General features: G+C 48.2%; 1 protein-coding gene across 2 annotated transcripts in view; it reads right to left on the bottom strand.

Annotated features, from left to right (window-relative positions):
* The window catches only part of LOC118367622 (integrin alpha-8), a 60256-nt gene that overhangs the window by 34197 nt on the left and 10770 nt on the right, over positions 1-15289 (bottom strand). For both annotated transcript variants that reach the window (XM_052494450.1, XM_052494449.1), the window contains exons 6-12: positions 14726-14771; positions 12928-13053; positions 12675-12719; positions 12121-12164; positions 11055-11111; positions 10888-10940; positions 609-814 (exon numbers count right to left, since the gene is read on the bottom strand). In XM_052494450.1, coding sequence (XP_052350410.1) covers positions 609-814; positions 10888-10940; positions 11055-11111; positions 12121-12164; positions 12675-12719; positions 12928-13053; positions 14726-14771 — 577 coding nt within the window. The remainder of the gene's footprint in view (positions 1-608; positions 815-10887; positions 10941-11054; positions 11112-12120; positions 12165-12674; positions 12720-12927; positions 13054-14725; positions 14772-15289) is intronic.

The raw sequence follows: 15289 nt of genomic DNA on the forward strand, positions 1-15289 counted from the left end.
CTCTCTGACAAACACACGCGCACACACCATAACCCTGCTCATCATTACGGGAAGAGGGGGAAGAACTTCACAAGGAAACACTCTAACACCGCACTTTATGATTGGCTGAAGACCCTTCCGTTACCCCCATCGGAGCATCTGATAGGATATCCGCTCTCCAAGACCAAAGAGCCAGAGATGAAGAGGGATTTTTTTCAAATTATTTATTTAACTAGGCAAGTCAGTTAAGAACAAATTATTATTTACAATGACGGCCTAGGAACAGTGCCTTGTTAAGGGGCAGAACGACAGATTTTTACCTTGTCAGCTCTAGGATTTGATCTAGCAACCTTTCGGTTACTGGCCCAACGCTCAAACCACTAGGCTACCTGCCTCCCCATATAAAAATATTTGCCTACCAATACACTGGGAATGGACATTGAACGGGAAGAAAGAGAGGGGAAATGCACACACACACACACACACACACACACACACACACACACACACACACACACACACACACACACACACACACACACACACACACACACACACACACACACACACACACACACACACACACACACACACACACACACACACACACACACACACACACAGCTTACCGTTGTATCCGTCCTGGTTGAGGTCTCCTAGCGGGGCGATGGCAGTGCCAAAGCGTCCAAAAGTGTGTGTTCCCGTCAGGAGAAGGGGGTCGGAGAAGGTGAGCGGGGAGTGCTGGAGGTACAGGTAGACACGGCCCACCTCCTTGGGCTTACTCTCCCTCTCTCTCTCCATGTAGAGAGGGGCTCCTACCAGTACATCATCATACCTGGGGGAAAGATACACAGCTTTAGAATAGACACACACACACACATGTAGATGAGTGTGTTATACAGACATATCAGAAAGGATGTGGTCTGGCTCCAGAAATAGAGTTCAGTCATCATAATCAGAGAACAAGCTACAGCTGGAACACATACTAACAATCCTCTCTCAATTCAATCCAGGACCAGCTTGCTTAGGGAACTCTTCTCCAGGTTCATCCAGATCCTAATTGGTATGTCGAGATGGAATTTGTATTTGTTGTCCTGGTGACTGGACCTTTTTTGGAACACCATTATTTTGGTCTTACTGAGATTTATTGTCATTGCCCAGGTCTGGCAGAATCTGTGCAGAAGATCTAGGTGCTGCTGTAGGCCCTCCTTGGTTGGTGACAGAAGCACCAGATCATCAGCAAACAGTAGACATTTGACTTCAGATTCTAGTAGGGTGAGGCCAGGTGCTGCAGTCTTTTCTAGTGCCTGCGCCAATTCGTTGATATATATATTGAAGAGGGTGGGGTTTAAGCTGCATCCCTGTCTCACCCAATGGCTATTTTAACCTCACACTTGTTGTTTGTGTACCTGGATTTTAGAATGTTGTATGTTTTTCCCCCAACACCACTTTCCATAAATTTGTATAGCGGACCTGTCATCGATTGGGTGCAGAGTTATAGCGGAGTCAGGCGCAGGACACAGGTATTGAGTAACATAACGGAGTTTACTGAAAATATCAGGCAAAATCCCAAATAGGAACATACAAAAACACTAGCACATGACACAACCACTAACGACATAAACAATCACGGACAGAACAGGAATGTATGCCAGAGGGTTAAATAAGGAACCTGATATGTAATTGAAACCATGTGTGTATGTAATACAGACAAAACAAAACTAAACTGAAACATGGATCGATGGTGACTAGAAAGCCGGTGACGTCGACCGCCGAACACCACCCGAACATGACCGCCGAACACCACCCGAACAAGGAGAAGGGCCGACTTCGGCGGAAGTCGTGACAGTACCCTCCCCCTTGACGCGCGGCTCCGGCAGTGCGCCGACACCGGCATCGGGGACGACCCGGAGAATGGGACGCAGGGCGATCCGGGTGGAGATGGTGAAACTCCTGTAGCAATGAAGGATCTAGGATGTTCTCCACCGGTACCCAGCATCTCTCCTCCGGGCCGAACCCCTCCCACTCCACTAGGTACTGAAGGCCCCTTGCCCGACGCCTTGAGTCCATGATGGCTCGTACGGTATACGCCGGGACCCCCTTGATGTCCAGAGGGGGCGGAGGAACCTCCCGCACCTCAGACTGCTGGAGTGGACCAGCCACCACCGGCCTGAGGAGAGACACATGGAACGAGGGGTTAATGTGATAATCAGTGGGGAGTTGTAACCTATAACAAACCTTGTTCAGTCTCCTCAGGACTTTAAATGGCCCCACAAACCGCGGACCCAGCTTCCGGCAGGGCAGGTGAAGGGGCAGGTTTCAGGTCTGACCCGATCCCCCGGGTGCACACACCGGGGCCTCACTGCGGTGGCGGTCGGCACTAGCCTTTTGCCTCCTGACGGCCCTTTGTAGCCGCACATGGGCAACATGTCTCCTCTGAGTGCCTAAACCATTCATACACCGCAGGAGCCTCGATCTGGCTCTGATGCCATGGTTCCAGGACCGGCTGATAACCCAGCACACACTGAAATGGTGATAGGTTGGTAGAGGAGTGGCGGAGGGAGTTATGGGCCATCTCCGCCCAGGGGATGTAAACCGCCCACTCCCCCGGCCGGTCCTGGCAATAGGACCGTAGAAACCTACCCACATCCTGGTTGACTCTTTCTACCTGCCCGGGGTGAAAACATGAGGTAAGGCTGACCGAGACCCCCAGACGTTCCATAAACGCCCTCCAAACTCTAAAATTGGGGACCCCGATCAGAAACTATATCCTCAGGCACCCCGTAGTGCCGGAATACGTGGGTGAACAGGGCCTCCGCACTTTGTAGAGCCGTAGGGAGACCGGGCAAAGGAAGAAGGCAGCAAAACCGATCCACAACGACCAGGATCGTGGTGTTACCCCGCGACAGGGGAAGATCCGTCACGAAATCCACCGATAGGTGTGACCACGGTTGTTGTGGAACGGGAAGGGGTTGTAATTTCCCTCTGGGCAGGTGTCTAGGTGCCTTGCATTGTGCGCATACCGAACAGGAGGAAACATAAACCCTCACGTCCTCAGCTAAAGTGGGCCACCAGTACTTCCCAACAAGGCAGCGCACCGTCCGACCGATGCCAGGATGACCTGAGGAGGGTGACGTGTGAGCCCAACAGATCAAACGATTGCGGATATCAAACGGAACGTACAGACACCCAGCTGGACACTCAGGGGGAGTGGGCTCTGCACGTGACGCCCGCTCGATGTCCGCGTCCACCTCCCATACCACCGGTGCATCCAGGCGAGAAGCTGGAATTATGGGAGTGGGATCCGTGGACCGCTCCTCTGTATCATACAGCCGGGACAGTGCGTCTGCCTTAACATACTGGGAACCTGGTTTGTAGGAAAGGGTGAAAACAAAACGGGTAAAGAACATGGCTCACCTTGCTTGACGAGGGTTCAGTCTCCTCGCTGCTCGAATGTACTCCAGATTGCAGTAGTCAGTACAAATGAGAAAAGGGTGTCTAGCCCCCACAAGCCAATGTCTCCACGCTTTCAGAGCCTTGACCAAAGCCAATATCTCCCGGTCCCCCACATCATAGTTTCGCTCCGCCGGGCTGAGTTTCTTCGAAAATAATGCACATGGGCGGAGCTTTAGTGGCGTACCTGAGCGCTGAGACAGCACAGCCCCTGTCCCTGCCTCGGAAGCGTCCATCTCCACTATGAACGCTAAGGAGGGATCAGGATGAGCCAACACGGGAGCCGAGGTAAACAGTGCCTTCAGGTGACCAAAAGCCCTGTCCGCCCCAGCTGTCCACTGCAGTCGCACCGGTTCCCCCTTCAGCCGTGAGGTAGTGGGAGCCGCTACCTGACCAAAACCCCGGAAAAATCTCCGGTATTAGTTGGCAAACCCTAAAAACCGCTGCACCTCCTTTACCGTGGTTGGAGACGGCCAATTACGCACGGCTGAAATGCGGTCATTCTTCATCTCTACCCCTGACGCTGAAAAGCGGTACCCTAGGAAGGAGACGGACTGTTGGAAGAACAGACATTTCTCAGCCTTGACGTACAGGTCATGTTCCAACAGTCTACCAAGCACCTTGCGTACCAGGGACACATGCTCGGCACGTGTAGCGGAGTATATTAGAATGTCATCTATATACACCACTACACCCTGCCTGTGCAGGTCCCTGAAAATCTCATCTACAAAGGATTGGAAGTCTGATGGAGCATTCATTAACCCGTACGGCATGACGAGGTACTCATAATGCCCAGAAGTGGTGCTAAATGCTGTCCTCCACTCATCTCCCGCCCGGATACGCACCAGGTTATAAGCGCTCCTGAGGTCCAATTTTGTGAAGAAGCGCGCCCCGTGTAATGACTCGGTCATACTGGCTATGAGCGGTAGCAGGTAACTGTATTTTACCGTGATCTTATTTAAACCTCAATAATCAATACACGGCGCAAACCTCTATCCTTCTTCTTCAGAAGAAATAAACTCGAGGAGACAGGTGAGATGGAAGGCTGAATGTATCTCTGTCCCAGAGATTCGGTGACATATGTCTCCATAGCTACCGTCTCCTCCTTTGACAGAGGATACACAAGACTCCTGGGAAGTGCAGCTTCTACCAAGAGATCTATCGCACAATCCCCCTGTCGATGGGGTGGTAATTGAGTCGCCTTCTTTTTACAGAAGGCGAGTGCCAAATCGGCATATTCGGGGGGAATGTGCATGGTGGAAACCTGTTTTGGACTTTCCACCGTAGTGGCACCTAAGGAAACACCAACACACCTCCCTGAGCACTGACGGGACCATCCCTCTGTTGCCACGAAATAATAGGATCATGAGAGGCCAACCAAGGAAGACCCAATACAACAGGAAACGCAGGAGAGTCGATCAGGAAGAGACTAATTCTCTCCTTGTGACCCCCCTGCGTTCTCATAGCAATGGGCGCTGTGACCTCCCCAATTAGCCCTGACCCCAAAAGGACGACTATCTAAGGCATGTACAGGGAATGGAACATCAACAGGAACAATAGAAATCCCTGATCTATGTGCTAAGGAGCGGTCAATAAAGTTGCACCTGAATCTACTAGCGTCTTATGCTGGGAATGCGGGGAGAAATTCTATAGGTAACCACTTGTGTGCAACAGGGGGCTCTGGGTGAGTTGTGTGCCTACTCACCTGGGATGACCCACCAGTGCTCCGCCTGCTACCTCAACCCCTCCTGAAGAACCACCCCAGCACCGACCAGCAGTGTGCCATCTGCGGCCACAGTTGGTGCAGGGAATGCTCCCCCCTCCGGTCCCCCTCATAGCAGCCCCTCCTAACTCCATCAGTGTGGGATCCAAGGTGCTGGGTAATGGAACGGGCGGACCCCGATCCAGACGTCGGCGGAAGGCCAACAGGTTATTCAGCCGGATAGACAAGTCCACCAGCTGGTCCAGGTTGAGAGTAGTGTCCCTGCAGGCTAGCTCCCTGCGAACGTCCTCTCGTAAACTACACCTGTAGTGGTCGATCAGGGCCCGCTCATTCCATCCCGCACCAGCTGCCAGAGTTCTGAAGTCCAGTGCGAACTCTTGAGCGCTCCTCATCTCCTGTCTCAGATGAAACAGTCTCTCTCCCGCCGCTCTCCCTTCAGGTGGATGATCAAAACCTGCCCGGAAGCGGCGGGAGAAGTCCTCGTAGTCATCCAGAGTCGTACCTTCCCTTCCCCAGATGTAAGCGGCGGGAGAAGTCCTCGTAGTCACCCAGAGTCGTACCTTCCCTTCCCCAGATGGAAGCGGTGGGAGAAGTCCTCGTAGTCACCCAGAGTCGTACCTTCCCTTCCCCAGATGGAAGCGGCGGGAGAAGTCCTCGTAGTCACCCAGAGTCGTACCTTCCCTTCCCCAGATGGAAGCGGCGGGAGAAGTCCTCGTAGTCACCCAGAGTCGTACCTTCCCTTCCCCAGATGGAAGCGGTGGGAGAAGTCCTCGTAGTCATCCAGAGTCGGTCCTTCCCTTCCCCAGATGGAAGCGGCGGGAGAAGTCCTCGTAGTCATCCAGAGTCGTCGGACCTTCCATTCCCCAGATGGAAGCGGCGGGAGAAGTCCTCGTAGTCATCCAGAGTCGGACCTTCCCTTCCCCAGATGGAAGCGGCGGGAGAAGTCCTCGTAGTCATCCAGAGTCGGACCTTCCCTTCCCCAGATGGAAGCGGCGGGAGAAGTCCTCGTAGTCATCCAGAGTCGAACCTTCCCTTCCCCAGATGGCGTTGGCCCACTCCAGGGCCAACGGAGGTGATGAAGTAGGATTGACAGGAAAGCCTCCTCTCTCCCATCTGTCCATTGTTTGCAGCACGCGATCCATGGCTGTCCCTTGCCTGTTTAACATGGTCGCGTGCTGCTGAATGCGCTCCTCTACTGTGAGAGAAGGGCTGCACCTGCTGACTCCATTTGAAAGGTCTGTGATTCTGTCATCGATTGGGTGCAGAGTTATAGCGGAGTCAGGCGCAGGACACAGGTATTGAGTAACATAACAGAGTTTACTCAAAATATGAAGCAAAATTCCAAATAGGAACATACAAAAACACTAGCACATGACACAACCACTAACGACATAAACAATCACAGACAGAACAGGAATGTATGCCAGAGGGTTAAATAAGGAACCTGATTTGTAATTGAAACCAGGTGTGTATGTAATACAGACAAAACAAAACGAAACTGAAACATGGATTGATGGTGACTAGAAAGCTGGTGACGTCGACCGCCGAACGGTCGACTTCGGCGGAAGTCGTGACAGGACCCTCATGCCAAATTGAGTCGGAAGGCTTTTTTGAACTCAACAAAGCATGAGAAGACGTTGCCTTTGTTTTGGTTTGTTTGTTTGTCATTTACGATGTGCAGTGTGAATACGTGATCTGTCGTATGATAATTTGGTAAAAAGCCAATTGACATTTGCTCAGTACATTGTTTTCATTGAGGAAATGTACCAGTCTGCTTTTAATGAAAATGCAGAGGATTTTCCCAAGGTTGCTGTTGACGCATGTCCCACGGTAGTTTTTGGGGTCAAATTAGTCTCCACTTTTGTGTTCCGAAAATATTGGGGAAGATGCCAGAGCTAAGGCTGATGTTAAAGAGTTTTAGTATAGCCAACTGGAATTTGTTGTCTGTATATTTGATCATTTCATTGAGGATATCATTAACACCACAGGCCTTTTTGGGTTGGAGGGTTTTTATTTTGTCCTGTAGTTCATTCAAGGTAATTGGAGAATCCAGTGGGTTCTGGTCGTCTTTAATAGTTGATTCTAAGATTTGTATTTGATCAAGTTTATGTTTTGCTGTTTGTTCTTTGTTATACAGCCAAAACTATTGGAGAAGTGGTTTACCCATACATCTCCATTTTGGATAGATAATTCTTCGTGTTGTTGTTTGTTTAGTGTTTTCCAATTTTCCCAGAAGTGGTTAGAGTCTATGGATTCTTCAATTACATTGAGCTGATTTCTGATGTGCTGTTCCTTCTTTTTCTGTAGTGTATTTCTGTATCATTTTAGTGATTCACCATTGGGAAGGCGTAGACTCAGGTTTTCCGGGTCTCTATGTTTTTGCTTGGACAAGTTTCTCAATTTCTTTCTTAGAGTTTTGCATTCTTCATCAAACCATTTGTCATTGTTGTTCATTTTCTTCGGTATTCTATTTGAGATTTTTAGATTTGATAGGAAAGCTGAGAGGTCAAATATACTGTTAAGATTTTCTACTGCCAAGTTTACACCTACACTATTACAGTGGAACGTTTCGTCCAGGAAGTTGTCTAAAAAGGATTGAATTTGTTGTTGCCTAATTGTTTTTTGGTAGGTTTCCAAACTACATTCCTTCCATCTATAGCATTTCTTAATATTACTCAGTTCCTTTGGCTTTGATGCCTTATAATTGAGTATTGCTCTGTTCAAGAAGAATGTGATTTTGCTGTGGTCTGATAGGGGTGTCAGTGGGCTGACTGTGAACACTTTGGGTTGAGGTCAGTGATAAAGTAGTCTACAGTACTACTGCCAAGAGATGAGCTATAGATGTACCTACCATAGGAGTCCCTTCGAAGCCTACCATTGCCTATTTACATACCCAGCGTGCGACAGAGCTGCAGGAGTTGTGACCCGTTTTTGTTGGTTATGTTGTCATAGTTGTGCCTAGTGGGGCATATGGGGGAGGGAATGCTGTCACCTCCAGGCAGGTGTTTGTCCCCCTGTGTGCTGAGGGTTTCAGGTTCTTGTCTGGTTCTGGCATTTAGGTCGCCACAGATTGATGATTGATTTCCCCCTCCAGGATGGGGAAGCTGTCTTCATTAAAATATGGGGATTCTAGTGGGGGGATATAGGTAGCACACAGGAGGACATTTTTATCTGTTAAGATCATTTCCTTTTGAATTTATAGCCAAATGCAAAATGTTCCTGTTTTGATTAATTTAATGGAGTGAGTTAGGTCTGCTCTATATCAAATTAGCATACCCCCTGAGTCCCTTCCCTGTTTCACACCTGGTAGTTTGATGGATGGGACTACCAGCTCTCTGTAACCTAGAGGGCAACCAGTGGGTTTGTCTCCTCTATACCAGGTTTCTTGTAGGATGACAATGTCTGTATTTCCAATTTTTTTGATGAAGTCCAGGTTCCTGCTCTTTAGGCCAAAGTCAGATGACCTCAGGCCTGGGATATTCCAGGATGAGATAGTGAAGGCTTTGTGTTCCATAGTGTCCAATGTTGTTGGTCGTGTGGTTTGGCCTCAGGCCAGTAAGTGTGAGCAGATCCTGCTGAGAATCTGGTACATGCCATTTGCTTGGGCTAGTGTAAGAGTGGGGGTTGGCTTGTTTGCCTGCTCACGGTCTGGGCGTATGTCTGACTTCCACATTGAGGTCCTTTTTTGGAGGTGGGGTACATGGGGTGGGCAGGAGGGGCATAGGTCTGATCTGAGGGGGCCTAAATGGGGTGTAGGCATGGTTGACTTGGGGGGGTGTTGATTGGTTGGGGTGGGGGTGTGGATGTGGCTGGTGGTGTTGTGGTCTGGATGTATGTCCTCTTGGCGTGGGTCCTCTGTTGCTCCTGTGTGAAGTGTTGGGGCTGCGTTTGAGAGCAATGTCCTTTTAGGGTCCTGACGGAAATGGGCATTGCTGCCTTGTATAGGTAGTCCTGGTCATAGAGGCTGTTCAAGTCCAGGGTGGAGTAGTGGGCAAGGAAAACATTTGGTTTTGAGGCACAGTCACGGGAAATACTTGCGTTTACCCGCTGTATGGGGGGATGCTCAGAGGGGGTGAGATCCCCTGGGCTTGGGGTTCTTAATTTGTATGTTCTGCTGTGATGTTGACGCTATGGTCAGGGTCTGGTGTGGACTGTTCTGCTGTGGTGTCGAGACTTTTGTCGGAAGCTGAGGAGGGCTGTTCTGCTGGCTTCTCTGCGGAGGTGGCCACCTCTCTAGTGGGTTGTTCTCTGTCACACGCCATCCCCCTCACCCTCTCCTCCAGCAGTCTGATCCTCTCCTCTAGTGCTCTGTTCTTCTCCTGCTCTTGCTTTTTATACCTTTGAAGTTGTCTCACCACAGTCCAGAGTGAAGATATGTCTCTCTCCACCTTCAGGGTCTGGTTATGTTAAGGGGGTGTTGTTGTGCTGGACTGTTGTCTGGGTCTGTGCTGACTGGAGTGTAATCACCTGCTGACCCAGCTCCACCTGCCTTACCTCCAGCCGGGTAAATGGATCCTTCATTTCAATGAGGGGGTAGTACTCTGTGCTGGGAGGTTGACTTTCTGCTTGGGGTTGCTCATCTGTAGGGTTATATAAAGAAGAGGTCTGGTCTGACCCGCTCGGGGTGGGGGTATTATTCTCAAGGGAGAGCTTCTCCAGCTGGGCAAATTCTTTGATTAGGTGAAAGTCCAGCTGAAACTCTTTGGGGTTGCCCTGTACCAATACTGTTCCAGACTTATAGAGATTTACATTACCTGACTCAGAGTCCTCGTTGTCTATTATCCTGAGTTTCCACCCCTCGTTAACTCCCCCCCCCCCTCTTAACAGAGGGGTAGTGTGCTAATATAGCACTGTGCCATGCCAGGGGATGGTTTGTGTGGAAGATGAGGTTGCTGATGTTCCCATTATTATAAGAGTCAGCAAAAAGTGTCTCTTGATTTTCCATATGGAGCTTCATTTTGTGATCTTTTCTTGCCTCGTCATTCTTTACATACACAGGGTACTGTATTTTAATAACCTCTGAACAGCAGGAGGCAGCTTCTAAGGCCTCTCCATTTGGTTGGAGTAGACTGCGACTATCCTGCCATTGTTGGGCTAAAGGTCTTTGACACCTCTCACTTGACACGTCAGTGCTAATTAGTGTTGTATCAAGCTTGGCAGCCTTAATTTAGCATTCAGCCCTTATAAAGTAATGTACCGTATTTTTCTTCTTGGCTTTTGGAAATAAAATATAGCTTCAGACTAAACATTACTCACTCAGTTCCAGTTTGGATGGTGTTTTCAGGTTTCTGTTGTTTTCCAGAGCATTTGCTGTATAGCTTTGGAATAATAATCTTTGGTAGTTGTAAGCCTTCCAGGTGATTCTGTCCAAAATCAGGTTGTAGGTTTTGAGTTTTGATTTGGAGTGAAGGTTATGTTGTAGAGGGTAGAATCCTGTATATGTTCCTGACAAGAAAATCCAAGTTTATCTAACTCTAAATCTATCTTTCTTCTTCAAAGAACATGCTGAAAAATGTTCTCCCTCCCTCCCTCTCTCCATTCTTGGCTCAGACTAAACAATTCTTTCGCTACAAGAACCATGAAGATGTGTAGGGACAGGAAGAGAGGGAAAGAGTGACAAAGGTGCCGATAGACAAAGAGAGACTAAAGAGACGAGAGAGACAGAAAAAAGTAATGCCCCTTAAATTGAAAATGTGAGAGAGAGATGAAAGATAGAAAGATAGATAACTCACCCGTCTCCATTGAGGTCAGTAACAGCCACAGAATAGCCAAAGTAGGAAGCCATCTGACAAAACATTTCACAACATGACTACAGTCAGTGATGTACAGTGGTGCTATAAAGTAGTAAAAGATTAATAGCCGTGTGTGTACGTGTGTGACGTTACTGTGTGTTGCTGACCTGCTCTCCTGTGAAGTTCATGATGAATGTCAGATTAGTGGAGTTAATCACAGCTACCTGAAACAGAACACAAGAGTCACACACCTGATACAGGTACACACATGCATCATGCAAACGCATACACAGGATGTAATGAGCTGAAATAGAAACTCTTTCTTTCCCTCTGCCTGGTCCCCCTTCCCCCTATCTCCCTCCTTCACCCCCCATTGTCCCCACTGCCTCACCCCTCCCCCTCCTCTGTTCCATACCCTCCATTTCCATAACCCCAGTTGTGGGGGAGACAGGGGGGCTAAGAATTCCTTCAAAAGACCTACAATAACAACCACATGGAGACAGCCAGGGGCTACACATTCACACACTCACCCACACACATGTGCATGTGCTCACAAAGTTAGAGAGACAAACACATACACAAAACACCAACAAATATAGAGAAACAGACAGGAAGACAGGCAGAGAAACGAACAGATGGACAGACATACACACAGACAGATAGACGGTCGATCGGAATGACAGACAGAGGGGCAGACAGAAGGAAAGACACGTGCAGACACTTAACTCCCTGGCCTCCCCTTCTCCTCTCTCTCAGGGGTGTCAGGCTGGTTGTCTCGCCAGGTCTGAGAGGCCTAACGTGGGCTGACAGCTACTCTAGTCTCATCAGGCCAAACAGGCCTAACCCTGACGCCCACTGACCACAAATGTGAGGGCTACCGGCCCCAGAGCCTGTTGACACAACCACACAGGCTTGTCTGCTCTGAATACATCTCTATCTAGATTTCAGTGTGTGTTAGAGGTGAGGGGGCCGTGGCTGGGTCAGCTCTTATGGAGCGGAAGTCGTGTTTCATTAAGGAGACAAATGTCTTGGTATGAATTAGGACTGTGTTGTGGTCAGAGTGGGGGGATTTGTTGTTGCTAAGCAATATCAACTAGGAATGGAATTCTATTTTGGAAACATTTCCTCTCTGGACACGCAGGAATTGTATAATTCCTTACTTACATATACGGTGTGTGTGTGTGCTGCTATGCATGTTTGCATGCGTGTGTATGTGTGTGACTCTGTACTCACATATCCAAAGTTCTGTGCCCCTCTCGGAACCCCAGCTATCAGCTCTGGAAAGGAGAGGAACACACATTATATAACACTGCCCGCCTGCTCTTCTGTCTGCCTGTCTGGATGCCTGCCTTTCAGTGTGTCTCTGTCTCTAGGCCACCCTGACTGAAGACACTAAAAGCTGACAACAGATTGACTGATGATGGAAGGGAGAGAGAAAGATAGAGAGAGACAGAGAGTGGTTTTGATCTGAGTACCTCCCCCAAACCCTGTTCCCGGTATAGACCAGACCACAAACCCAGCCCAGCAAGCTCCAGCTTTAAGGAATTCAAAGATGAGAACACAACCAGCCTACAACCACAATACAACCCTTGAATAAAATCATTATACAACCATGTGTCAACCCTTGGTGCCATGTTTTAATTAAGAAGAGAATGTAGGAGGCAGAAAATATGGTTTTGTAGCAAGTTACTTTTCTTGGTTAGTTTGCAGTGTAGTTACTAGTTACTTGAAACACTCTGAAACACTGCAAGCACCAAACACACAGGGATGAAAGTGTTGTCTTTTACCTTGCTCTGAGTCTCCTGTGAATTCCCCCACTGCCACAGAGTAACCTGTAGACAAGAGAGATATTAGTTAGTGTGTGTGTGTGTGTGTGTGTGTGTGTGTGTGTGTGTGTGTGTGTGTGTGTGTGTGTGTGTGTGTGTGTGTGTGTGTGTGTGTGTGTGTGTGTGTGTGTGTGTGTGTGTGTGTGTGTGTGTGTGTGTGTGTGTGTGTGTGTGTGTGTGTGTGTGTGTAGATGAAACTGTGTGTGTGTGTTACCTAGGTAGCTGTCGTCATGGGTATCAGCTGCAGCGTGTGTGTGTTTCTCTCCAGGGACTCTCCTGAGCACGGCTTTTAGAGAGTAACCATTGAATATCTCTGCTACGCCTGCAGTCATCACCTGACCTGGAGAGAGAGAGGTCAGAAACACACAATGGTCAGTAACGGACAGGCCAACCCCAGACCCAATGGGGAGCAATAACTTCTGCACTGTCATTCTGTCACACAAACATGCACGCCCCTACACACACTTTCCTGCCATTTGTTATGAAACTCACAGGTATGAGGAGCTCTTCCCTAAGGAACACTGAAACACCCCGTTACCAGGAGTTAGAATGAAACACACACTGTGTTGCATATTAGTCACTGTCTAAAAGAGAGCTTATGCTCTCTATCTCTCTGCTATTGTAGCAAATGCCATGCTGTGGAGGGGAGGTCAGACAAACATAGGCCTACTGCTTTATATCCAGCTGCCCTCAACCTCACATCAATCCTCCTTAATGTGGTGGGTACTGACAGAGAGAAATCGCCCCTGTCTCAGACTCCCACTTTCCCTAACTCCCTTCACAGACATGGACTCCAACCTTAATTATAGATGCATACCTACAGAGACACTAACCCAAATCACAGACACACAAACACAGACCTTCTACTCAGACAAGACAGACCCTCTTCACAGACCATAACCATAACCACAGACACAGAAACAGAGCCTCTCCAGACACACACACACACACACACCATAATAACAGACACCCACTCCACAGACAGCTCCTAATCACAGAGACAGACCCCTAACCCTCTGCAGACATCCTCATTACTGATAGTATAAGAGGTTCCTTCAGATCCTCTGATAATAAGCTGTATAAAAGGCTTCCCATAATAACTCGGCATAAACACCTGTGATAATAGCTGTATATTAGAGACCATAAACTCTCTGCTCTGAGAGCTTTTATAAACATCTAGAGGAAGTGTTTAAACACCAGGAAGCTGAGCCAAGCTGAGGGCAATTTCATGCCCCCACACACACACACACACACACACACACACACACACACACACACACACACACACACACACACACACACACACACACACACACACACACACACACACACACACACACACACACACACAAACCAGGGGCATAGAGAGATCATAAACCACCTTCAACAAAGGATTAATACAACATAATATTAATTCATAAAAAGACTCACTGACTATCCATCTCTCTCTTACCCACTTCTGTCTATCTCTCAATTTTAAAGGCATATGGCAGACAGAGTAGGCAGTTCTTGTTGTAAAAGCACATTCATATCCTCTTTCATTTTTAAATGAATTAAGTGACTGGAGCGATAGGGCACAGAGGTTAACATGATGGGAGTGACCATGACGAACACACACATCTTCAAATGTCCACTGTCAGACTGAAGCAGGTGTCTGCCCTCCAACTCACACATTACCATGGAGAGTGGGAGTTCCTCCACACCCCATTACCCTCTGATCAGCTCATTACAACTGAGCCTAGACTCACTCAAACACTTCCTGTCAGAGAGAGAGGAGGGAGGGTCTCTCACTCTACCTTGTCCTACTCTGGCTTCTCCTGGGATCAAACTGCACATCAGGAATGAGAGAAATTAACTGGAGCAGTGCTTCATCAAATACTATGTGAATCCAGGTCTAGTGCTGGAATGTGCCTTGATCATGCTGCTAAACTCACCTCTTTCTCCCCCTCTCTTTGTCTCTCTGCCTTTTTGTTTGCAATTCTAGTGTTTCACATAGAGTGGGCTAATGTTACCTTGCCAGTAGAAGCTTCCAGGTCCACCCACCACCAGTGTCCCCTCCTGAGGAAGAGAAAGTCAGGGTCAGTCCAGGGTTAGGACTAACTTCTTCAAGACTGGACAAAAGCTGAATTTACAGTGCATTCGGAAAATATTCAGACCCCTTGACTTTTTTTCAAATTTTGTTATGTTACAGCCTTATTCTAAAATGTATTAAATTGTTTTATTCCACCTCATCAATCTACACACAATACCCCATAATGACAAAGCAAAAACAGGTTTTTACATATTTTTGAAAACGTATAAAAAAAAAATAAACAGAAATATTACATTTACATAGGTATTCAGACCCTTTACTCAGTACTTTGTTGAAGCACCTTTGGTAGCAATTACAGCCGTGAATCTTCTTGGGTATGATGCTACAAGCTTGGCACATCTGTATTTGGGGAGTTTCTCCCATTCTTCTCTGCAGATTCTCTCAAGCTCTGTCAGGTTGGAAGGGGAACGTCGCTGCACAACTGTTTTCAGGTCTCTTTAGAGATGTCCGATCGGGTTCAAGTCTGGGCTCTGGCTGGGCCACT

The sequence above is a fragment of the Oncorhynchus keta genome, chromosome 34 (assembly GCF_023373465.1).
Source record: "Oncorhynchus keta strain PuntledgeMale-10-30-2019 chromosome 34, Oket_V2, whole genome shotgun sequence".
Lineage (NCBI taxonomy): Eukaryota > Metazoa > Chordata > Actinopteri > Salmoniformes > Salmonidae > Oncorhynchus > Oncorhynchus keta.